The sequence below is a fragment of the Lepidochelys olivacea genome (genome assembly GCF_965140295.1).
Source record: "Lepidochelys olivacea isolate rLepOli2 genome assembly, chromosome: 4".
Classification (NCBI taxonomy): Eukaryota; Metazoa; Chordata; order Testudines; family Cheloniidae; genus Lepidochelys; species Lepidochelys olivacea.
Genome location: NC_140414.1, coordinates 134,344,590 through 134,371,095, shown reverse-complemented (window position 1 = coordinate 134,371,095; position 26,506 = coordinate 134,344,590). Strand labels below are relative to the sequence as shown.

The 26,506-nt window shown below is 44.6% G+C and overlaps 1 protein-coding gene across 3 annotated transcripts in view; it reads left to right on the top strand.

Moving 5' to 3' along the window:
* Positions 1–25,276, top strand: part of FGFRL1 (fibroblast growth factor receptor like 1) — a 253,883-nt gene extending 228,607 nt beyond the window's left edge. For all 3 annotated transcript variants that reach the window (XM_084626168.1, XM_084626169.1, XM_084626170.1), the window contains 3 exons: positions 7,263–7,547; positions 14,077–14,430; positions 17,292–25,276. In XM_084626168.1, coding sequence (XP_084482294.1) covers positions 7,263–7,547; positions 14,077–14,430; positions 17,292–17,701 — 1,049 coding nt within the window. In that variant the 3' untranslated portion in view covers positions 17,702–25,276. The remainder of the gene's footprint in view (positions 1–7,262; positions 7,548–14,076; positions 14,431–17,291) is intronic.
* Positions 25,277–26,506: the final 1,230 nt, after the last annotated feature.

Here is a 26,506-nt window from a genome sequence, read left to right as displayed (position 1 = left end):
GGATTTACAAAAGCATTGAGTGCCGGCCTACCTCTGCTCCCATGGAAGTCAAATGGGAGATCTGGCTTCAACAGGAGCAAAGTTAGGGCAAATCTGAGCACTTCTGAAAATCACCAAGTCGGGCTAGAGTACAAAGCCCTCAAGTGAAGATGCAGTTTATTGGCAAAAGAACTCCTTCAGCCAGTATACAGTTAAACCATCTCCCTGATTGATGGAAGGTGTACTGGCAAGAGGACTTTTTTTTGCCTGTATAAGCTGTGTCTACACAGTGATTTTTGCCAGCATAGCTATGTTGGTTGGGCGAGGGGGAGGTTCATTTAGGTGTTTTGTTCATCTTGTCATAAGCTAAAACCAGCTCCGAAACAAGGCTCTGAACTGCTCCAAGGTTTGAGAGTGTCCTGACCCAGGGTTTGGTTCAAGCCATTCTCCACACGCTCTTTGTGGAGAAACAGAACAACTTTTGGGCACTACTGGCATGGGCAGGAATTTGAACTGATGACCCAGATGTGTCAGGGCCAGATCTCATTTTTGCTTTTATGACCCAGCTACAGCTCATCCCTTTTTTAAATTTTTTTAGTTTGATTGATGATTTGTCACCATGTTCCTAAACCTATTTCTGAGAGATTTCATCCAGTCTAAAGAGCCTTATTCAAGAATTTACCCTTGCCCAAACAGGGCAGATCTAAGCTGTCATCAAAATAGGAAATTCCAAATATAATAATGTAACAAATGCATGACTAGCAACTTCAGGAAAGCCACCATGTTGTGAAATATGGCCAGCAGGTAACCTCATGGCAACAGTGAGGCTGGAACTCATTCTGTTTCAAAGCTCCTACCGCCGAGCTAAGGATAATCCCCTCCAGCTGTTGGCAGTAGAGGGTATATGATACCATCGTGTTGTAGTTCCAGTTCTTACCAGAGGGCAGTGACGCACATAAACATAATGCACATAAAGTTAATTACATTATTATGTGGACCATGCTAGCATCTTTTGCACAGGACTGCAGACAGGGTCCAGGACCCAGTGCTTGTTCTGTCCTGGGAAGCTGGTGAAGAGGGATGTAATTCTGAGAGAAGATGGCAGATTTTTATAGAGAAAGGATGGAAGATTCAGCTATTCCACACTTCTAGAAATCTCACAGGACAGATTCTGCACATATCACATGAAAAAAGGCAAACACAGACCTGTCTTTAGACCTCATTCCCATAAGGGGCATGAGCCAGAAGTTGAGCTTTGTGGCAGAAGTGCCCTCTAAAGGTAATTGTGGACAATCATGATAAATTGGACATTTCTGCAACCACTGCATTAACTCTATCTGTTAAGGGGATGCAGCAGGCACCTCTGAGACTTATCCATCCATCTGTGACATATTCCTCAAGGAAAGGAATCTGTTAAATTGCTTCCTACCAAGTTCTTGCTTGATGTTTTGCCATTAATTATTTAATTTTAATTACACCGAATAAATCTTCATAATAAACAGCGTTAGAGCAGGAGACCTGCACACACTGTCCCTTTGACTCAGTCAACTTGTGTTTCCCTCACGCTTGCATATGGCATAATTTATACTGTAGCAAAGTGCAGCTCTTGGAGTTTACAAAGCAAACTCCTAAAGGTGTGTGGGAGAACAGTCATGCAAAGTCTGAATAACATAGAGGCACTCTGTAATGGGGTCCTCTGGCTCTAAAGGCCCTGCCCCCAACCCTTGGAGAGGAGCTACTGGACCCGGGACTCAACGATTGACAAGGAACAACTAAGGAATAACAGGGTTGGGAGTGGGGATCATAGGTTCAAAACTAGGGATTCAGAGGTGGACACCAAGCAGAGAACCCCGCATAGCACCCACTACTCCTCAGAGCTGTCTAGGGAGCCAGTGGACACCGCCCAGAGGAACTCTGCCCGGATACGTGAGACAAGGGAGGAATGGAAATAGGCCTCACAGTCGCAGAGCACCTCCCTGTCCAGCATCCTCCTTCTGGTGTTGTAGATGGCCACTTTGGCCAGTGCCAGGAGGCGGTTGATGAGGAGGTCTCGCGTCTTTGTGGGGCCACAAACAGTGTGTGCCTATATGAAGAGGTGTGGGGAAAAGTGCAGCCAGACCTCAACAAGAGGTTCTGGAGGAGCTGGAAAAGGGGCTGCAACCTGGTGCATTCCAGATAGGTGTGCGCCAGGGTCTCCCTCACATTGCAAAAGGGTCCTCTCGCAGTTCAGCAAGCAAACCTTCAGTAGATGATACAGATTTTGGAACGGCCATTTAGTAAATGCAAACTCACAGCTCTCTCGGCCTCTCACTCCCTCAAGCTCACTCTTTCTTCTCTGTGTGTGCGTCTCTCTCTTTCCTTTTGTCAACTGGCCTCTCTGAACTTGCCCAATTCAAGCTTTTGTCAAGGAAACCTTTCAGGACTGTGTAAATGGGATCTGGTTTCACTGTATCACACACAGGATGAAGCAGCTTTTGAGGCCACAGTAATCACTTAACCTTCTAAAAGAAAAAGGGGAAAAAAGCCTGAAAAAGTATTATTTTACCTGTAGATTGCCATGTCTAAGAGAGGGATTGTCAGAGGGGTGAACACAGGACTCCAAACAAAAGTTCTCGAGGGATGAGATAGGAGTGAAAGCAAACTGAGCTGTTGTTGACCTGACTGTAGTGAGGAAAATGCCGACCCTGTTTTACAATATTGTCCCTGTGCAGGAACTAGGTGGGAAAACAAACCCTATTGAAATATTTTTATTGAAGCAGAGGGAAGATATGGGCAGTTACACATGAAGTTCCAAGATTAAAGTCAGTGATGTGACTCATCGGTCAGTACAAAAGATATTAGTGAATGTGCCTATTCTGGAGCTGCACTGTGAAATGCTAATGCTAGTGTAGAAATCCCATCGAGTGAAAATCTACCCTTACATGGGCTTCAGTTCATGTGCATGGAGTAAATTATTGCCTTGTTAAAAGATAACCAGTTAGACCCATTTCACTGCTGGATGATGACCACTTCTGTGTCTCATAGCCTGGCTCTCCACACCCATAATGAAAGCACCCTGTGGCCCTATTGGCATTTGTCTCCAGGACGGCAGCTAAACCCCATGGTTTCGAGCGCTCCCAGAGCGTGGTGCTGAACAGGTTAATTATCTCTCTGGGAGCATGACTGTTTTTACTGGATAGGAGGCCTCTGGTTTCAGGAGATGCTCGAGGGAATACCCAGCAATTTACACAGAAACCGATGGGATGGGCTAGCACGTGACACTAGCTGCCCCAGCTGTCGCTGGTAGTACATTCAGTGCAGGAGTTGCTCCGGTTCATTAGGTTACACATGAAAGCCCCTGCGTGGAGAGTGAAGCATTTCTGCACCAGGGTTTGAAATAACATGACATGGCGAAGATCCAGAAGGACAGCCGTGGGTGAGGGTGGGGGGTAAGGCGGGGGCTGGCTGCTCATACAAGAAAGGGCCTTGAAGAGAAGAAGCGCCATGGGCAGCCTCCTTCCCAGACAGAGTGGCTGGGCCTGAGGCCAGTGCGTGTGACACACACTCAGATCTGTGAGGGACCCGGCTTCTTTTCCTCAAGTGTGTGAGGCCTGCGCGCCAACATCCTCACGCCCAGGGAGCTGCCCGCCAGCCTCTCCCACTCCTGAGTAGTGAGGGGACGGAGCAGGAGTGGCACAGCAGCCATAAACCAGCCTCCAACAGAGCTCGGGCTGTAATTTTTGCCACCGTTGTGAAGCCACAAAAAGCACTAGAGTGAGCAGCTCATCCATAATGAGCCAGGTTGTACGTGGAGGTGGGGAGTTTCTCCCTTCATATACCGAGAACAATTGCGGTGCTTGTGCTCTGCTGAGCACAGGGACTGCTCCCGGCCTGTGCCCCTACGGACACCTCATGGACCAGGGCCCCACCACACCTGTGCACTGGAGAACAGAGCTGGCTGGATGCACGGTCAGGGATGTTAGGGGGCTTATTCCTTCACCCACTTACTTCCCTGGTCCTTCTCGCATGAACAGAGAGCAACAATACCCAAAGTCCAAAAGTGCAAACAATTCAATGTTTATTGGGGTGAACTTCCAGCAAGCATGATTCCAGTTTCCTTCCTTAGTGTCCCCCTTCCCAGCTCTGATACCACAGAGCCATACCTGTGTCCCTGTTCCCATTTCCCCCCCTTTGCAAAACATGATTCCAATTTCCCCGCCCCCATTCTGTTCCCATTCCCTCCCTTAGCAAAACATGATTCCAATTCCCCACCCCCATTCCCTGTTCCCATTTCCCCCACCCACGCACCCACTTCCTGATTGACTGCAGACTATATAATAAAACTTGAGTTCTGCTTAGCTATACCTTAACCAATCATTTTCCTGAAATTTAACTAACCAATCCTAACATATTGTAACATGATTATGTAACCAATTATATCCCACCACCTTAATTAGTTTACACCCAGCAAAATTAATTATACAGCAGACAGGAACACTCACAGAACCAGAGAGAGACCATGTAAATAAACAATAGCAAAGTGGGAACTATAATGACAAAACAATACAGAAGTGAGGATTTCACATCCCAGCTATTGATAAGTGAGTTATTGCCAGACAGGATGCTATCAAACTAAGTTTCCTTTTACATCTTCTAGACACTTCCCTTTCTCTGGAGGCGGTAGGCATTATCAGGACAGGATTGTATTCCTAACAGCCCAATAGCACCTTATTTCAATGGGACTAGGTTGGAATGTGAGGAGGTGACCGGTCGCTTCCCAGCTTATGGCTGCCTCTGCTGCTTAGCCAAAGGCCTGAGCCTAAGAACAAGGCCTCAGACTGTCACAGTAAGAGAAGGCCCTTACACTGGCAGACAGTGATTTTGATTCTTTCTTTTATACCTCTATAACTAGCTAAGTGATAAGAATACACCTAAATTCTTAGAGTATAGGCCTTTACAGACAGGCCTGATTATCTATATCCTAACAGGAGAGCCTGCTGAGCCCCCTTAGGAGGTGTCGTGAGGCTCTCCCTGTGCACTGGAGAACAGAGCTGGCTGGATGCACGGTCGGGGAGCCTGCTGCACCCCCTGAGGAGGTGTTGTGAGACTCTCCCTGTGCACTGGGGAGCTCGGAGAGCACCTCAAGCACAGCTTTCCTGGCATTCCCACGGCTGTTCTGCTGCAGTGACACACTCCGGTGGCTAATCGGTGTACCCTGCCCCAGTGTGTCATAGAGAAGGCCAGTCACATCCATCTATTCAATATTTGCACGGTTCTTTCCAGATAGAATTAAAGATGCGGCTCCTGCCTCAAGGCCCTTACACGCTAGGTGAGACACATCATGACAGGGTGCCAGGAGAGATGGCAGCGGCCGAGCAAGTCACAGGAAGGAAGGGAAGGGGCGTTACATGAAGGAAGGATATAAGGTTGTGCTCAAGGCAAGGCACGCAGCTTGTCAGCTCCCTTTGGGGCTGGGAGGAAGAGCTATTAATTTAGATTTCATTAGGCTGGTGTGGGAGGGTGGGTCACTGGAGACATGGAGGAAGGAAGGGGGCTTGGAGGAGGGTGTTTGAAGGAGGAAAGGATCACAGAGGATACATCTGGCACAGGAGACAGAAAGCGAGAAAGTGCAAGTGGGGCTTTGCTCTAGGCCTGAGTGAGAGATTTAGGGGAAGCAAGACACAAGATGTAACCAGGGCAGAGCTGTGTAGAGGAATAGTGAGGGAAAGGAGTTTGAGTCTGACAGGGAGCCACTGACTGGAATCTTGAGATGGGACTGGCATGGTCAAAGTAGTGAGAGAGGAAGGTGAGTTTGGCTGGAGTGTTTTGGATAGACTGGAGGATTGCCAGGTGGGAGTTAGGTAGGCTGAAGAGGAAGAAGTGGAAGTAGGCTTGGCAGGAGATTGCGCTAAGAAATGCCCCGGGTGTAGTATTGCATAACGAGAGTAATTGTGGGGGATTTATGCCATCTTCTGAATTGTTCATTACAGGCCGCTCTTAGACAAGGTTCTGGCCTTGAAACTGCCATATTCCACTGTAGCAATTTTTAAGAGCTTTTTAATAGATTTTTTTTGATCATATTGGTAAATCAGGCCATCCATTTATTTTACAGAAAGGACACAGTGCAAAACTATTAAAGCCATGTGGACAATATTATTTCACCCCCTTTTCCTCTGAAATTCTGTTGTGGAATTTAATGAATAATTGAAATAATGTCTTCAAAAATCAGTAGGAACTGAGCGCCTAATTCCCTTGGGTACTTTTGTAAATCCTGCACTTCCTGTTGACTTTTGTGAGGTCAGGATTTGGTCCATTGTGAGCTTCCGCTTGAGAACTTGTGCTTCCTTGAGGACAAGGTTGCAGAAGAACCCACTACCCATTGCTAGGTCTCCCAGATGCTATTGTAATGGAACAGCCCTGTGCCATGTTTCTGCTCACTTGTCATGTGGAATGAGTGGGTTAGTAGCTCTTCCTAACCTCAGAAACTCATGGATTTTTTTTTGTTTGTTTTTTGTTTGTTTTTTTTGGAATGAGACTGCTTTTTAGTATTAATTTTTCATAAATTAAAGCTGAATGAATCTCAGAAAGTTCAGTTCAGATCAGCACTCAGAACTCTGGATGCTCATCTGGACAATCTGAAGCTCTGGACCTTGTAAAATTGGCTTTGAGTTACAGAAAGAGCAGGTTCCTTGTACAATTTCTCTGACTCTCTGCTGGCATTTGGCCACGTTTTGGGAGTTGCTGAGCACTCTCAACTCCCATTAAAATCAGCAGGTGTGGAGGGTGCTTATCTCCACTCTGGATGATCAGAAATAGACCAGAAGAACAATCAAGCTTATGGAACTCTGGATTCTGCTTCTGGTCATGACTGAACCCAAGAAATGCAAAGAATATAATTCTATAGTTGTGTCCTGAAAGGTGGCCATACTGCTAAGGGAAACTATGAGGCCAAATTCTGCCCTGAAGTACAGGTGACTCTGGTATTATTTTGTGACATTGCTGTAATCCACTGCCATAATTATAGAGTGAAATTCTATGGCCTGTCTTATGTAGGAATTCAAACCAGTGATCAAAATGGTCCCTTCTGACCTTAAAATCTACGAACCTACGTAATACTTATTTTTATGAAGGAACCACACTGGACCAGTGTATGCAGTAGTGATGCATGGGCATTTCTTGCATATTTGGAGTAGAGTGTCTCAGAAACAATGGCGGCAGTCCCTATAGATAACCGTGTAGTGCTCTGGTTGTGTGGTCCATCATGCACCTTGCTTAGTGTAATCAACACTTTGTGTCCTTTGCAGCCCGGCCCAGATTCACGCAACCTGCCAAGATGAGACGGAGGGTGATTGCACGGCCTGTAGGAAGCTCAGTCCGCCTGAAGTGTGTTGCCAGTGGAAACCCTAGGCCTGACATCACCTGGCTGAAGGATAATAAGCCCCTCACACCTCAGGAGATTGGGGAGAACAAGAAGAAGAAGTGGACATTGAATTTGAAGAGCTTAAAGCCTGAGGACAGTGGGAAATACACGTGCCGAGTGTTTAACAAAGTTGGAGAAATCAATGCAACATATAAAGTTGAAGTAATCCGTAAGTGCCGCCTCTGGGCTGAGTGGGTTATTAGGAAAGGGCTTTTACAAGTGCGCTGACTTGAATAAATAGAACATTGTACCAAGAGCTGTGTGCAATGCCAGAAACTGAATTCCCAGATTACACTAAACTGGGAGGTGTTGCAAACTTCAGCGCAGACAGAGAAACAATTCTTCAGAGTCTCTAATAGAGAGGTCAGAAACATGGGCAGGAAATAATAAAATGTGATACATCCTGATAAATGCAGGTTAGTATGTCTGGTGAGAGCAACTCCCAGAGTAGCAGGGAGGTACTCGGGAAAAACTACTATCTAGAGAGAGAACTAATGGTGACAGTGATCACCCCGGTATGTGTGCTCATAAGGTGATGTGCCTGCCAAAAAAGTTAAGTGCGATTTCAGACTACAGACCAGAGAGTCCCACTTTTAGGGTCTAAGAGCCATTGGGAGTTGTTCTATTGACTTCATTGTGGGTTGGATAAAGCCTTTAATGTGTCTGAATAAAAATAGTTTAGGGTGGCTACTCAGAGATAATGGGATGAAGTGAATCAGTGGAAAAATTAGGACGGATATCAGAGAAAAGCATTCTGTTGAGTCATAGAGCAGTCTCCCAAGGAAAGTGATAAAAGTCCCATCACTAGAGTAATTAAAAATTAACAAGACAAAGCATTTAGGCCCAGATTTTTAAAGGTATTTAGGAACCTAAAGTTACAGATAGAAGCCTACTGGAATTTTCAAAAGTGCCTAGATGCCTGACTCTGAGGCACTGAATTCAGGCACCCATTGGGAGTTAGGCGCCTAGGCACTTTGAAAATCCCATGGGGCATCTATCTTGCATCTTTAGCAGCTGAATACCTCTATAAATCTGGACCTTAGGGCACATGCTATAGGGGATTGTCCTGCTGTGGCAGTGGGATGAACTAGATTGCTGTCCTCTGTATGTAACCCGATAGAGGATTCTGTGGCTCTAATTTCCTGTCTTATTATTTTTGAAAATAATTATACTGGAGAAGCTACTCAGATCAAGTGAGGAAGAGCTTCTATTCCTTGGATTATGCTATGTTTGTGATAGCCTAGTATGGTGCCATGCAAATGATTATGATGCTGCAAGCTCAAGAAAGAGGAGGAGAAAGGCTGCGAGAGGGGAAATCATAGAATCATAGAATATCAGGGTTGGAAGGGACCTCAGGAGGTCATCTAGTCCAACCCCCTGCTCAAAAGCAGGACCAATCCCCAACTAAATCATCCCAGCCAGGGCTTTGTCAAGCCTTACCTTAAAAACCTCAAAGGAAGGAGATTCCACCACCTCCCTAGGTAATGCATTCCAGTGCTTCACCACCCTCCTAATGAAAAAGTTTTTCCTAATATCCAACCTAAACCTCCCCCACTGCAATTTGAGACCATTACTCCTCGTTCTGTCATCTGCTACCACTGAGAACAGTCTAGATCCATCCTCTTTGGAACCCCCTTTCAGGTAGTTGAAAGCAGCTATCAAATCCCCCCTCATTCTTCTCTTCCATAGACTAAACATCCCTAGTTCCCTCAGCCTCACCTCATAACTCATGTGTTCCAGTCCCCTAATAATTTTTGTTGCCCTCCGCTGGACTCTTTCCAATTTTTACACATCCTTCTTGTAGTGTTTGGTCCAAAACTGGACACAGTACTCCAGATGAGGCCTCACCAATGTCGAATAGAGGGGAACAATCACGTCCCTCGATCTGCTGGCAATGCCCCAACTTATACAGCCCAAAATGCCGTTAGCGTTCTTGGCAACAAGGGCACACTGTTGACTCATATCCAGCTTCTCGTCCGCTGTAACCCCTAGTTCCTTTTCTGCAGAACTGCTGCCTAGCCATTCGGTCCCTAGTCTGTAGCAGTGCATGGGATTCTTCCGTCCAAAGTGCAGGACTTTGCACTTGTCTTTGTTGAACCTCATCAGATTTCTTTTGGCCCAATCCTCTAATTTGTCTAGGGCCCTCTGTATCCTATCCCTACCCCCAGCGTATCTACCTCTCCTCCCAATTTAGTGTTATCTGCAAACTTGCTGAGGGTGCAATCCACACCATCCTCCAGATCATTAATGAAGATATTGAACAAAACTGACCCCAGGTTTGACCCTTAGGGCACTCCACCTGATACCGGCTGCCAACTAGACATGGAGCCATTGATCACTACCCGTTGAGCCCGACAATCTAGCCAGCTTTCTATCCACCTTATAGTCTATTCATCCAGCCCATACTTCTTTAACTTGCTGGCAAGAATACTGTGGGAGACGGTATCAAAAGCTTTGCTAAAGTCAAGGAACAACACGTCCACTGCTTTCCCCTCATCCACAGAGCCAGTTATCTCTTCATAGAAGGTAATTAGATTAGTCAGGCATGACTTGCCCTTGGTGATTCCATATTGACTGTTCCTGATCACTTTCGTCTCCTCTAAGTGCTTCACAATTGATTTCTTGAGGACCTGCTCCATGATTTTTCCAGGGACTGAGGTGAGGCTGACTGGCCTGTAGTTCCCCGGATCCTCCTTCTTCCCTTTTTTATAGATGGGCACTACATTAGCCTTTTTCCAGTCATCCGGGACCTCCCCCGATCACCATGAGTTTTCAAAGATAATGGCCAATGGCTCTGCAATCACATCCACCAACTCCTTTAGCACTCTCGGATACAGCGCATCCGGCCCCATGGACTTGTGCTAGTCCAGCTTTTCTAAATAGTCCCAAACCACTTCTTTCTCCACAGAGTGCTGGTCACCTCCTCCCCATGCTGTGCTGTCCAGTGCAGTAGTCTGAGAGCTGACCTTGTTTGTGAAGACAGAGGCAAAAAAAGCATTGAGTACATTAGTTTTTTCCACGTCCTCTGTCACCAGGTTGCCTCCCTCATTCAGTAAGGGGCCCACAATTTCCTTGACTTTCTTCTTGTTGCCAACATACCTGAAGAAACCCTTCTTGTTACTTTTAACATCTCTTGCTAGCTGCAACTCCAGGTGTGATTTGGCCTTCCTGATTTCACTCTTGCATGCCTGAGCAATATTTTTATACTCTTCCCTGGTCATTTGTCCAATCTTCCACTTCTTGTAAGCTTCTTTTTTGTGTTTAAGATGAGCAAGGATTTCACTGTTAAGCCAAGCTGGTCGCCTGCCATATTTACTATTCTTTCTACACATCAGGATGGTTTATTCCTGTAACCTCACTAAGGATCAAATATAGTCAGGAGCAGGAGCACGGAAGACCATAAAGCAACACATGATACAGAGAAAGCATGTTCTTCATATGTTAGTGCATGTGTTTTAGCATGATCAAGTTAATCCCGGTGTGAAATCTGCTCTCTGATAACTCCCTTTCTCTAGAATAACAGGAATTAAAAGCACATGTGGGGAGTTGTGTTGTGCTCCGAATGCACAAACCTGCTGGACATCTGGTATCAATAAAAATGCAGCTGTGTGGAGACGGTAAAAACATGTGTTTACACTAAAACCAGGAGCAGAGACAGGGAAATGAATCAAGTCCCATCCTAATGTCAGTTGTGGCATTTTCACTTCATCAAAACCAGACGGCACCAGGAACAAACCCTTTTCTGTGTCAGAGAGTAGTCCCCATTTATCTTGGTTTTTATCAACCTACAGATATATGTAACCCTTGTTGTCATTAGCGTTTTCTGGCTAGGAACAAAAACAGTGACCAAAGGGGCAATAGAACCAAAGCAATAAGAGTATTACAGCATTTTCACAGGCTTCCTCCTATTTTAATAACATGCCATGGGCGTTTCAGGTTTTATTAAATTTCCTTCCTTAAATCTTCCCCAAGCCTCCACTTCTCAGTCTCACTTGCTTATCTGAGTCTAGGTCTTTCCAGCTTCGATCCCTGCTGGTGTGTTCCTCATGTACGATCTCTTAAGAATATGTGACATTTCTGCCACGCTGGCCCACGTTCCCTGGGGTCTCGGTGCCGATAGCCTCCTGTACATCCTATCCTGATTCATCAAAGTATGGAACATTGTTCCTTCCTCCCACCTCAATGCCTGCCCGGTGATACTGGGAACTGGTTCTTTACACACCCAGCCCAAGGGTGGTTTCCATTAAAAGGTCAGCATTTGCCAGCCGTTGCCACACACTGATATCTGAGACAACAGTGTCTCCCTGCACCTAGACGAGGGAAATCTGTGGTACTTCAGATACCTCTCTCCAGAAACGGGTGGTAAATACTGACTTTCAGATGTGAGCATTGGAATCTATTCAGCACCCTTGCAATAATGGATACACTTTTCTTTCACAGTGCCTGACAAAATGGGGTCCCTGCCTGAGGCCGCTGAGTTTAGTAATAATAAATAATAATAGGCTGGTCTGGTGAGCTAGTCTTAATGCTCTTTGAGAACCCTGGGTTTGATTTTCTATCATGGTATCTTGCTTCCCCGGCCAGCAGGGGAATCTTGGAGTGCTGCTGAGATGAGATGGTCAGAGGGCAGAGAAGGCTTCCCTGCTGACTAGGGAAGCAAGACGGCTGTGGAGTTCTCCTCAGAAAACGACACGGGAAGTGGTGGCTTCTCCATGCTTAGCACATTTGCGATTAGACTAGACGAAATAAGAGTTTATGCAGGTGGAAGTGAAGTACTTGACTTAGGAGGTCTTTCCCACCCCTAACACCTATGGGCTTAAAACTTGGTGTGTAAGCCTCCCTGAGCCAGGAAAGTGGGGGAAAGATGGAGGACTTCCCATCAGCATCAGGTTCCCACAGGCATTCTGCCAGCCCCAGTGATGAAGCACTCCTCCAAGTGGACTTCAGGAAGCATGTCCCTGAGTAGCCATTGCTGCCCCCATTAACAGGATGCAGCCTGCACTCCCCACCATCAGCTGGCTAGTGCAGAAAGTGGAGTGACCTTGTCCCGTCTTCTTTGGTAAGTCTAGGGGGCTTTTGGAGAGACAGGGATTGCCCTGTGCAAGGAGAGGGAATGTTCCTTTCCCTCTCTTGTCGTACCCACACTGGGCTAGCAACAGCCTGGACCTGTGACTCTCCTGTTGACTCATAATAGGTCCCCGTGGCTACAGCACACAATATCCTACAGATCTAGCAGGGAACATGCAGGACTGCCCCATGGAAACATCCTAAGATTATATATAACTGCCACCCTAGCAGGAAGCTAGCCTGGTGATGCTATGGGCCAGCATCACGATTAATGCCAGGAGCACTTTTGCCATAACAGTCAGTTTAGGTTGCCACCCTTGCTACACTATCCTGCAGGGTTTTCTGAATTTCTTTCTGGAATAATGACAGGAAAGTGTCGGTGTGGTTTGCCCTTTTTCATCCTGGCTCAGGACACTTACCTGCCCTGTTCCAGATTCAGAGAATAACGCAGCAGGTGTTATGCCCCTGAGGGTCAAAGTGCACCAGTAAGCACAGGCCTGTGCTGGGGCAGTGCAGAACTGCACTGTGCCCCTGCAGCAGACATGCCAAACCCACGAAAAAAATGCAGAAATTGGGGTTTGGGGGTTTTTTTTTGCTTAATTGGCTTGTGAGTTGTTTGTTGGCTAGTTTTTGGCTTGTTTGGCTTGTAGCTTGTTGCTTCTTTTTTTGATCAGCTCCCGGCAAGCAGGGGTAAGGGGAGGCAAGCAGGGACTAGTTGGGGAGAGAGTCAGGGGTGCACAGCGGGCCCACTGCAATCCCAGATTGCCCACTGGGCGGATCTAGTCACATAGAGTATTGGGGTTCTTAGGGATTGGCTTGGTTTGGCCTTGTTTTGAAATGGGATTAGCTTGATTTTTGGCTTCTTGTGAAAGTTGGGGTGCTTATTTACCATGTGAAAGTTGGCAACTGTGCCCTGCGGGAGAGCTCTGGGAAATGCTTCTCCTAAGGAGGTGCAATCCATGCTCAAGATGCAGTCAGGACAGCAGCTGCTGCAGCACCCCTTCCGAGCATGCAACCTGCCTTCACCTCTGTGGCCATTCAGCTACACTAGCCAGTCTCAGCAATGGGGTATGTGGCCCATCCTCCTCCTTGACTCTCCTTTTTGGGATCACCAGCACCCTGAGGGGTAGTAGCAGGGGACAGTTCTTGCACTCAAGAGAGCACAGGGACTTCAAAAGGGCCAGAACCTTGAATGGATGGTACAGAGTAGGGGAAAGGCTGCTCAGTGTCTTCCCTTTTCCCCAACCACTCCATTACTGAACACTTGCAATATCTAGTCCTATGCATACCACCCGGGAAATGCAGCTTTATAAACTGGCCTTGTGTTACAGTTGAGTGACAGTTTAAAGTCCTCTTTAAAGCAGGAGGGAAACTAGTTAGTTCTGGGGTTGAACTGTGTGACTCCCCGTAACATTAGTGGGGCTTGGGTGGCTGAATACTGATGCCCCTAGCTCAGTAGGTAGCTGGGATAATGTGATCAGAGTAGAGATGGAAAATACCTTTGAGATGAGATTTCTGGGGCCTGATTCCTTAGCACTGACAGAGGGATTTGCAGCCTCTGTCTTTAAACAGTCCCCAATTGGATTGAGGAACACAATTTATTTTTCATCCCGTGTTGTATTTGTTTGCAGAGAGGACTCGGTCCAAACCCATTCTCACAGGAACGCACCCTGTGAACACGACCGTGGACTATGGTGGGACCACATCGTTCCAGTGCAAGGTCCGCAGCGACGTCAAGCCCGTCATCCAGTGGCTGAAAAGGGTGGAGTACGGCACAGAGAACAAGTACAACTCCACCATTGACGTCGGGGGGCAGAAGTTTGTCGTGCTCCCCACCGGGGAGGTCTGGTCCCGTCCGGACGGCTCCTACTTAAACAAACTGATGATAACACGAGCCAAAGAGGAGGACGCTGGGATGTACATCTGCCTAGGGGCAAACACAATGGGATACAGCTTCCGCAGTGCTTTCCTCACAGTGTTGCCCGGTGAGTGTGGGTTGACTGGAACTTTCCTTCTAAACTGTCCTGGCCCAGCATGTTCTGCATTGCGGCATCATTGCAATCGCTGATCCAGATCCTCAGCTGGTATAAATCACTTTCCTCCATTGACTCAGTGGAGCTTCACTGATTTACACAGCTTGGGATCTGGCGAGCTTTGGTGAGGGGCTAGATTATGCTGATTTTTCTACTGCCCGTGGTGTGCCTGAGTTGATCTCCTCCCTGAGCCTCCTTGTAGGTTGCTGCATAAATAACAGCTCCGGCAAGGTTAAATAACCGGGTTGAAAATTCCTGATCTGCTTTTGTGCTGGAGCAGGGCTGGGAAGTCGTATTGTGATGCCGTCTGTGCAACGCCCTGTAAAGTGAGCCCAGGCACTCAAAGGAGCTGAATGCCCCTCCCCTGCCTGTTTTTTTTTTAATTGGTTTGTTGGTAAAAGGAAACAATGAAACAAGCCCATAAACTGAGAAGAATGAAAACAGTGTAAGGATCATGGCCAAAGGAGAAGAATGGGTGTGAAAGAGATTATGATAGGCTTGTTAATTTCTTATTTGATGAGTCCCTGGGAGCTCTTTTGCCGAGCTCAGAACTGCTTCCCTCTTTGCTCCTGCCCTGTGCTCTGCTCTGTGGCTGAGACCTGCAGTACAGGAGCTTTCTAGGGCTTCCAGTCTAACTTCTTCATTGTCCCTTTTGCCCTCTTTAAAGTGCGGTCCTGCCCCGAACAGTGGTTTTATAATCCAGAGTCTGCTGGCTTTAGTGACAAAAACAAATCGGCCTTGCTTTTCATCCTCTCTGCCCTGCAGAGCCACTGCAGCTCAGAGAAGAGAGGAGAGGAAAAGAAGTGGTGTAAATGTGGTCCTTATTGTATACATTAAGCATTTAAAAAAAAAAAAAGATGTTTTTCTGGTGATTTTTTTGTTTGTTTGTTTGTTTGTTTGTTTTTACTGAAATAACTAAAAAAAACCCAAGCTCTACATGTACTATTTCAGACTAACACTAGATTTAGACCTCAATGAAAGAAAAAAAGTCATTGACATCTTTAAAGAAGTTTGGCTTGGAAAGAAAGTTATACACATTTGAAAATATTGTACAGTAGAGTATAAGATTAGGATTGCGAATTCACAAACGATCTCGTATGTGTCATCTCAGATTTTTATATGGCACCTTTCATCACATTATCTGAGCTCTGGTACCTTAGGGCCAAATGTTTAAAGTTATCTAGGTAGCTACAGCTGCAGATAACCCCCTAGCAGAATTTTCAAAAGCCCCTAGGCACCCAGGTCCCTATGGGAGTTAGGCACCTAGGTGCTTTTTGAAAACCCCACTGAGGACTCATCTGCCTTTTTAGGTGCCTAGATACCTTTCAAAATCTGGCCCTGAAAGCCCTGATTCAGCAAAGCAGCTCAGCTTTCAACATGTGCTTAAGTCCATCCCTATTCAGCACAGCACTTACACATGTGTAAATCCTATTGAAGACAATGGGATTAAGCACAGGTTTACAGTTCAGTACATGCTTAAGTGCTTTTATGACCAGGAATGGGCACAGGCATGTGCCTAAGTTAGGTAATTCAAAATTGTGTTTCCTGCAGCACCACTAATTGAGCTCTGGATGCATATTATACAAAATCTACTATTATGCAAAGGGGGCCTAAACCCTGAAATTTGGGAGTGTGGATCTGATTCTGAACAGTGCCATTTCGGCCTGTCTCACTAGGGCTTAAATGGAACAACATGTTCATGAATGCAGGATGCTAGAGGTTTGTAAGAAGGATAATCAACTGCATTTCTTGACTATCTGCAGTTCAATTCTCGGTGGTGACGGTGCTGTAAAATTGAATATAAAGTGCTGCACGCAGTGAGCTGCTCTGGTGAGAACAAAAACGTACGCCTCTGTCACTAAGGGCTCGATCCTGCTCCTGGGACACTGTACAGATGCAGTGCATCAGGGCCTGAGCCATTAGTAGTGGGTCAGTGTTGAAGCGAATAGTAACCTCAGACATGGCAGAGGACTTATATGGGATTCTTCTTACTTACCCGAAGCTGGGACTCCCTACCTTGGATTATCCTGAACAAGCACACACACTCAGTTCTGCAGTGCCTGGGAATCCCACACGAAGTCCTAGTCCTCCCTTGTCTCAGCAGAGCACCAAGAGGTGCTGCAGGAGGGATGCTAGTTAACCTGCCTCTTCCTGTCCCAAACTTGCCCTCCTGCCCACATAAGAGACCACTCCTGCAAAGTACCTCTCCTGCATGGTCCCTAGCCTGAGTATTGCTGAGTGTGTATTAGCTACAGGAAGATGGATTGATACTAGAGAAGGATATTTAAGACTTAATGAACAGAGAGACGTGTCTGGCAGAGGCCAATATAGGACAGGCCTCTGCTCCGCGTAACCAGATCATGCAGGTCCAATTGCTGGGCAGCTGACATGGCCTGCATTTCATCCTCTGGTCTGGACAGAGAAGCCAGCTCCATCTCTGAGCGCTGGGGCTGAGAGACCATCTGTTGGACTGGCTCTGAAGAGGACACTAGAACTGGGGAACTAAAGCATAATAAATTATTGATAAAAAACCTTTTAGGGTTCCCTCCATCTTAAACAAAAGAAATTGATTTGTTTGTCCTTTCAGTGCTTTTCAAAGGAGAAACAGCAGCAAAACGTTATGATGTTGGCAGTGTGTCCCCCCTTGTATTTGGCATGGCTGGGGTTGTCAGACAGACTATACAAAAGCCAGCCTTAGCTTGACATCTGTTTTGAATTCTCCTCTCCTGGTTTTAATTAACTCTTTCGATTTCTCCCTTTCCCTCTGGTAACACACACTCTCTCTCTCTCTCTCATGCAAACCTGATGTCCAGATCCCAAGCCACCCAGCGCCCCTGTGGCCCCGTCCTCCGCTAGCAGCCTGCCGTGGCCGGTGATCATCGGGATCCCCGCTGGAGCAGTCTTCATCTTCGGGACGATCCTCCTGTGGCTCTGCCAGGCCAAAAAGAAGCCCTGCTCTCCCCCAACTGCTGCTCCCATGCACAGACCGCAGGCCAGAGACAGGATCTGTGTCTCCCAGGGTCCTGACAAGGACTGCATCTCCTCCATAAACTATGAGGAATACGTAGCCCACCAGCAGCATTTGCTATCCCAAGGGCCTGCGTTGGCCCCAGCCATGGCATCAAAAATGTACCCAAAGATTTACACAGACATCCACACTCACACGCACTCACATGTGGAAGGCAAAGTTCACCAGCATCAGCACATTCATTATCAGTGTTAAAGGGCAGCCACAGACCGTAGCTTATTGGTGCTTTTTTTCTCATGGTACCTCAGAACAGACTGCTTCGAGTCAGCTAACACTGCTGGCAAAAGGCAAAGTGGACGGAGGAGGGAGAGAGAGAGAGAAAGAGATTTTTTTTTTGTTATTATTATTACCATTAGGATGTAGATGAGGAATAATGAAGGAATTCCCGATCTCAGCACAAAGGCGGCCATCTAAAACAATGGAAACTTCTTGTATGTCTAAATCAAGATGGCAACAGATAAGGCAGGAAGCTGTGACATGAAACACCACCGACCCTGTTGCATTGCGAAGCAAAGGAAGAAGAAGAGGAGAACATGATGGTATTGCAGTTGATATTGCAGTTCCTGCCTCTAGCACATGCCATCTGTTTTGGTGCAAGGCCCATCAGACGTCTTACCCTTGGCAATGTACAGAAGAGCCCTTTATCTCAGAGTGGCTGAAGCTAGGAAGTACCTGAGGTATGGTGCCAAAGCACCAGGAGACTGTAATCAATTGAAACATTCAATTGCCCAATTTCAAATGAAAACATAAGCAGAAGAGTTTCTGGAAAACACATTTCTATTTATGAAGTGAAACTCCACATGCATCTCGCCAGCAGTAACTTTGCCTGACATTTGGTGATAACTTAGCTGGCTGTTTCCATTTCTGCAAATCAAGGGTATTGTGTTTTCCCCAAGGGGGCACTGCTTGAAATCTTTAAAAATGTTCAACTCACCCCAATGCTATGACTCAGTGCCACTGACAGGAAGAAGGAAGGACATTGTACAATGCTACTTTATATTTATATTTAAGAAATAATAATTAATAATAAGTGAACTGCTGAAGGTCAAGAAAAGAAAACATGCTGCCCTTTTCTGATGCCGCTAGCTGTGATTCTCAATCAGATCTTCATGGCTTACAGTGACAAGCTACTGGATTAACTGTATCAGTGAAAAATAAATGAACAAGTAAAAATAAAAAGAGAGAGAAAAGAGAGAAAATAATTGTTTATGGAAGAATGAATTTGCTAAATATGCACCTAGGGTTGTGTGTGGTTTTTCTTTCCAGATAATGTTTTGCAGTTGATTCAAACAATCTCATTTCAGTTTCATTTAAAACAACAAGAAAGAAAGAAAGAAAGAAAGAAAGAAAGAAAGAAAGAAAGAAAGAAAGAAAGAAAGAAAGAAAGAAAGAAAGAAAGAAAGAAAGAAAGAACGTATTAAATACCTATATGGACTAGAAATGAATTCAATCACAAATATAAAACCTTTGTAATTCTATATAGAGTTTAAACAGAAGTCATGTATATTTAATTTATTTTGTTAAACAAGAAAAAAAGTATGATATTTTCCTCAAAACAGGCATTTCTCTACGTATTTTTGATCAAAGAAACTAAAGATGAATTGTGGGTTTTTTCCAGGTTCTTATAGGTGCCATGCTCCAACTATAAGCAATGTAACGTATAACAGTACTTTATTTAACCAAATTGAAAGTCATATGTTTGTATGCATTTTTACAATAGCCATGTGTAATTGTTCTAGCAGCATCTCTGGCACTACGGGCACCATCACTTCCAACCGAAACTGCTATCGTGTGCTGTTCGGAAAGTTTTGCTGCGGACTGATCACTGCCTCTACACCCCATGTTATCCTGGCCTCATTAATGAAGAGCGCAGAGCACAAGAAAACTTGTTCCACCGTTCATTTAAAAACGTGGTTTGATTTTTTTTTGGTTAACATTACAACACGTGAACCGGAGACCTGTGATAAAATAATACCTTTTAAAAAAAAGGGTTTTAAAAGTGAAATGTTCCTAGGCGTGAGCCCATCAGGTAGACTTCTGCCTCTGAGTGTTTGGGGGTGGGGGGCGGATTGTAAGTCTGAACAAATTATTTGATCCATAAAAGCAGCTTCTGAGCATAAAACATTCAATAGAGATGAAATTCACCACAGCAAGGGGAACCTGCACAAGGCCCTCTGTACCACTTAAGCCCCCTGTTAAGGGCTTATGGCTCAGTCATAGAATCATAGAATCATAGAATATCAAGGTTGGAAGGGACCTCAGGAGGTCATCTAGTCCAACCCCTGCTCAAAGCAGGACCAATCCCCAATTTTTGCCCCAGATCCCTAAATGGCCCCCTCAAGGATTGAACTCGCAACTCCGGGTTTAGCAGTACTCTGGCCTTGAGCCACCAAAGCACGTAACTTCGCAAACATAGGGCCTTGTGCGCTGACGTTATTTTCCATTGGCTTCAGTATCAGTCAGATCAGACACATTGAGATTAATGGGAATAGTCAGATGCTTAAAAATCAGCACCGTTTTAAATGCTTTGCTGGTCAGGGCCAGAGAGCTCAGCGCCTGACTGGCTGGAGCTTGTAAGTGGTGTGTAGGGCCTTCTGCACTGGTGTGAATTTCACCCACAGGCTCTGGAATAATACAGCAAGGGGTGTATTGTACATTTGTTCCTTGTGTTGCAGTCCTATTGGTTGTAATGGAAGTGGAATGAGTGCAGATTATTATACCCCTTATTGTGCGCTTACTATAGATGGTCTATCACGTCAAACCTTCACTCCATTAAAGGGGGACCCAGACCAGCTTTGATTCCATAAGGCCATAAAGTTAGTTACTAAATTCTGATCTTGGATGCTGGTGCACAGCTCCCTTTGGTTTCAGTGAGCGTCATGAATGAGCATCCATGTGCATAACTGGGGTGTTGTAAGTACTGATTTAACAAAGATTTGCTAATGGCTGCAGTTTACTGAGTGAGCCATGCACACATGGAAAAGTCTATGCACAGTTTCTATGTACATCAACTATGTTATAAGAAGTTAGGAAACTGGTATTTCATGAGAGGCTGTAAGGGCTGTAGCAGAAATGTCACCATCCATTGTGTCTACCTCTCATACAAGTCTATGAGAAGTTTGGTATTTTTATTACCATAACCTGCACAAAGCTAATGCACATTGAAGCAATGTTAAGGGCATGACACAAATCCAAATTCAGAGATAAGGGGGACAGTTCTTCCAACACTTTTTGTGCTGTGGTGCTGTAGGCTGGGACCGCAGGGTGTTACATGCCAAACATGCTGCAATAGCTTTACCGCTCTTGCTTTAAAAGCACCCTCCTGTGTGGCCCCACTTTGAGTGAATCACAAGAGACTGCCACATGGCATTGCCAAGATGACAGCAGGATCTCGGACATGTACAGCTAGATTACTTTTAACTCAAAAATGACAATGTGTTTAGCATAGGTCATTGTGTTCCATCCCAAGTAGCGTTCTTACTCGCCATTGACCCTCTCTGCCCCCTTTCATCCTGGAGCTTCAGAATCTTCTTTAATGGAATGAAAACTTTAAAATGTTGCCAGTTGGTCCAGATGGAGGGATTACCTTTTCCATCTTGGAAATAGACCTTCACCAAGTGCCCTTCAAAGCTCCAGTCTTTAAAATGTGAGTCATATGTGTGGTTGTGAGGAGGGTCGTAACAGGAAAAAAATTAAGGAGGTCACAGTTAGTTCACCACCACCACTAAGATATTGGTTGTGCAGAAGCCAAGAACAATTGTGGTTCCTGGCCAAGATTTTGAGAAGGCACTAATGATTTTGCGTGCCCAACTTGAGATATCTTAAAGGTCCTGATTTTCACAAAGTGCTGAGCTCCTGCCCTCTGAACATCAGCTTCCTTTAAAGGCCCTCGGGTTGGATAATCAAAAATGGCGGCACCCCGAACCACTAGTCACTTTTGAAAATGATGGCCAAAGTTGTGCTTATCTGGGGATAAGGTCTGTGTGAGACTGGTGCCACTAGCAATGTAAGCTCCCTCAGGTCGGGTCAGGAGGACATAGGTATGGCCATAGCCCATCCCCATTCAACTTGGGAAGTGAATACATGTCACCACCAACTCCCATATCCCTCCCTTCCAAAGGGGTAGGTGAAATTCACCCCCATGCAGAAGGCCAGCACAAAACCTCTTAAGGCCATCTTAAACCATGAAAATAGGGCCTGAATGGGATTTAAGCTTTGCGATGGCTCTGTACACATGGGTGAACTTCACCCTTTAGACAGTATTTTGCCTCCATGAGGCAATGTGCCTCCTTGAGCTCTTGATGGGGCTGACTCTGTTCCACCCTAACGTGGGACATTCATATGCAGGGCTGTATTGTGCCTTACAGGAAACACAAAGCATTCCTATGTCTAAATAAGTTCAGTGAGAGTCTGCTCTTAGTCACCCAGATGTGAACCCATTTTTCCCCCAGTGAGACAGAATGTGGCCTGACCTTTTTGAAATAAATAGAGAACATTTTAAAAGAACGGTGGACTTGCTAAAAGCTACCCACCACTGACCTTACTTTGAATTCAAGAGCTTGATATATATACATACACATCAGTCTATGGCATTGAAAGTGGGCCTCACTTTTAAAGGCACAAAACTTGAGGATCAAAAGAAAATTCAGGCTTAATATTGAACATCCTTGTTATTTTGTTTGTGTGGCAAACCGAACATGGCCTTGAATGTCATTTTCTTGTGTGGTGTCTTTAAACTTTGTATTGACAATCTTTGTACAGTCAGCCCTTTTAAGGTGAAAGCTTTATCAGACTTTACAAATAAAAAGTGTGATGTCATTTTCAAGGAGTGGGAAAATAAGCTAATTAAAGATATTGGAAGGAGACGCAATGGCCTGTGTGTGTTTAATGAAAGAGATGGAGGCATAAAAGCATGAATTTGTAACTACCGTGTGGGTATTAGCATAAAATGGAGTTTTACAAACTTAATATGCATATAGAAATATACCATTTATTTATATGCGTATGTATGTACATATGCGCTCATATACAGGGAATATATGATGGCGTGATGTGGTATAAAAGTTTTATCACAAAACAAGTGCTAATAAAATCTTTACACCACACCACAGTTTGCTGTATTCTGTATATGCAACATATTTAACACAAACATTGTTTTACAAATGTGTCAGAGTTTTAAAAAAATGTATAGGAACTTTTTTTTTTTTAACCCCTTTGCCTGTAAAGCCAGGTACCATGAGTCCAGCTGTGCACAAGAACTGTTACACAAGAACTGCTTCAGCCTCTGAAAAGGGAGCTAATTAGCTTTCATGTACAGAAAAATAACAGGGGTGAAATTCTGGGCCTGTTGAAGTCAATGGCAAATCTCCCACTGATTTCAGCTGAGCCAGGGTTTAACCCCCTGACGCTGAAGTGTGATACCTCCAGTCCGGCAAAGGCTAGAAGTAAATGCTGGGTCCCACTGGGAAGCTGGCTCATGCAATATCAAACTTTAAAATTGACATTTTTAGGTATAGAAAAGCTGTCACTGGCCCAGGACTGAATCTTGGTTTGGCCCAGACCTTGGTCCTGGTAATTGTGCGGGGAAATTGCACACTTGGGAAGAGAAAAGGGAAAGTGTCTCTGACAGGTTTATTATTTTGGTTGGTTGATGTTATTCATAGGTTTGGAATATTAGAAAAAAGCATCAAGGGAGTTGAATTAATGGGCAGAAGGCGGGTAAGGTGGTCAAAGGTGAATGATAAACATATGACTTTGTAACTTATAACATGGGTGTCACTCCATATAGGTGTAGGGTCTGGAGGAGCATTTATGCTTCTAAATACTTTTGAAGTCAATGAAAGTCCCATAAATGGGGGCTGTTCCAGCTCTCATTGATGCCAGTGGAAAGACTCCCATTGACTTCACTGGGAGCTGAATCAGACTCGTGGAGTGATTGAAAGGAGTGGGTCCTTAACTTTAAGCTCTTTGTGCCAACTTCTGGCTGGCCCATGAGGGAGAAGAACATAACAACCTGTGGCCAAGACCGAAGCCGGGCAAATTCAAGTTAGAAATAAAGCATGCATATTAACAACGAGAGTGATTAAACTCTGAAACAAACTACCAAGTGAAGTGGTGGGTTCTTCATTTCTTCATGTCTTCAGATCAAGACTGGATGCCTTTCTGGGAGATATACTTTAGTCAAACACAAATTGCTGTTCAGCTGTGACCGCAGTGTCTAGACAGCAGATGATAAAGAGAAACAGTGCAAAGAAAGACCAGGTGCTTAGAATACAGCAAACACCATCACTGGTGTGACAGCCACTGGCAGAATGAGGACGGGAACATGGGACAAGTATTGACAACAAGAAGATGGAGGTGAGAGAGGTTTTGGTTACCTTCCTCCTTGGAGCATCAGAGCATTTGGAGATGAGCAGCTGTTAGAACACCCAGTCACCCATACAACCCCATTGGCCTCAGCTGTATATGTCTAAATGAAGGTGAAACGTGTGACTTCAGCACTTCCAAGGGTATTGTTCAAGTAATAGTATTATTCCAGGGGAAATCATTGTCTATCTGTGTGTAAATACACGTGCATTCTGAATATAGCTACCCTGCGTGTAGCTACACACGTACATTATGACCAACAAATTCAAACTGGAATGCTAAAGCTCAGCACCCGAATCCATATTTTGGGACTTGGGTCTAGATTCTCGCAGTTCCTTGGGAGCCTAACTCTCATTATTTTAAATGGGAGATAGGTATCTAAATATCTCAGGATCTGGCCAGAGGCTCCAGTTCAATAAAGCATTTAAACGCATGCTTAAATTTAAACATGAGTAGTCCCACTGACTTCAGTGGGACAGCTCACATGCTTGAAATTAAGTGCATGTTTAAGTGTCTTGCTGAATAAGGGTCTTAAATAAAACAAGCCTGCTTTTCAGAGAGGCCCAACATGCACGCTTCCTATTGATTTAAATAGCTGTTGAAGGCCCTTGTTATTTAGGCACTTAAATAAGGGCTTGTGGCACTCAAATTTGAAAATGTTGGCTTGCATGTGTATTTTATATTTTGGCTCAGCTGAAGTCAATATAGTTGCACCAATTTACCTCAGGGGTGACGATGTCTATTATAGGTTGTGAATTTAATCCTTGAGGGGGCCATTTAGGGATCTGGGGCAAAAATTGGGGATTGGTCCTGCTTTGAGCAGGGGGTTGGACTAGATGACCTCCTGAGGTCCCTTCCAACCCTGATATTCTGTGATTCTATGATATGGACAAAAAGCTACATACACAGCATATGTGCATGTGAATGTTCTGTGTGTACTACTACTTGACTGTTATAGAGCATTTTTTAATCTGTAGATCTCAAAGCACTTTACAAAGTAGGTCAGCATCATTATCCCCTTTTTAGAGATGGGTAAACTGAGGCACAGAGAGGGGAAGTGACCAGCCTAAGGCCACCCAGCAGACCAATGCCAAAACCGGGAATAGAACCCAATCAGCTGTTGAACTGATTAGGATACATAATTTATGCTATCGCTCATGTTGTTTGTAATACGGAATTATTATCATGTTGTAGTGATGGCAGAAAATACAATTATGCTAGTAACCAAAAGGTAATAGATATTTTCATTAACATGGTTTTGCCAGGAAGGATCAGTCTACCGATTTCTTGGACTGAGAATCTTGGTTGTTTTGGTTGTTTTTTTCCTAAAAACTGCTTTAAAAAGTACATATTATATTGAGAATGGAGAATAATGCCAAATAAAACTTTCACTTTAATTACAAATATTGCATTGGTTGTTTTATAAAACTGTCTATTGCAATTTTTGTTTATGTTGCAAGATCTATATGGAGGAAGAAATGACAATACTAAGCTTTTATGGAAACCGTATGTGTGGTTGTATGATCTTTAATTGTGGTTCTTTTAGGTTTTACAATTTGCGGGGGCGGGGGGTGTCACTGCCATTCTCAGCTTTAATTAGAATTAAACAGATCTTTTTCATGTCCTGTAATATACATGGGCATTAACAAAGCTACCAATCCACATTTCTTTCCATTTTAACTAAACAAATCCAATTTGAAGGGCATTTGGTCCCTTCTTATTTCTGAGCCACTTTATGTCTTAGAAAAAGGGGTAATAAATAACACTTTAGAAAAAGGCTTCAAAATGTCTGTTTTCCTTGAGCTGGGTAATTAAAAAATTGAACTGCTGTTCCTGAGATTACACACAGCAAAATTGCATAGAAGTCACTTGCTGATGGAATTAGGTGAATTACACAACTCCTCATTCTTGTGCCATAAAACATTATGCTTTCTAGCAGAAATTACCATAATTAGAACTTTAATGTACATACAGTCTCTTGAGCATGCAACATTACCATTAATATACTGGTTAGCAGTTTGGATACATGCAGAGTCCCGCAGAGTAATTTCATATTAATCAAGCCTCTATTGATGTCCTTCTTAAGTTATTCTTTTAAAAAATGTGTAGTGGAGGGAGGATAAGGTGAACAATTAAAGTTAAGTAAAAATGGCATTTCTTTTAACCCACAGTGTTTTTAATGCATTGCAAGTTTTAGTAATAAAAAGCCAATGCTGCATGGTGATCAGTCATTTTGACATTTTTATAGTGTTTTTATTACCCCTGGCTCCTCTCCATACTAAAGAGAACATTTGTAACAATACTTGCTTACTCGGTTATGATTCGAATTCTGCTTTTGCCACGTTTTGCTCGTCTGTTGCTTTGCGCAGTAATACTTTGGGCACACGTCCTCCCAGAGCCTGCAGCGTGTTTATTGAAAAGTAAGGGAAAAGAAGTGTCTACTAAAACAATAGGCTACTGCTGGTTGAGTTAACATGGCCATAATGTCCTTGCTCTGCAGCCAATCAGTTAGCAAAGCTGTTCAGTAAACATGCCCCTTGGTGGTTGAAAAAATAAATACTCAGGCAACTTGCAGTGGTGTTTGCAGGTATTTTATTTTCTCTGGTTCAAAATTCTGAAGGGTTTGAAAGCCAG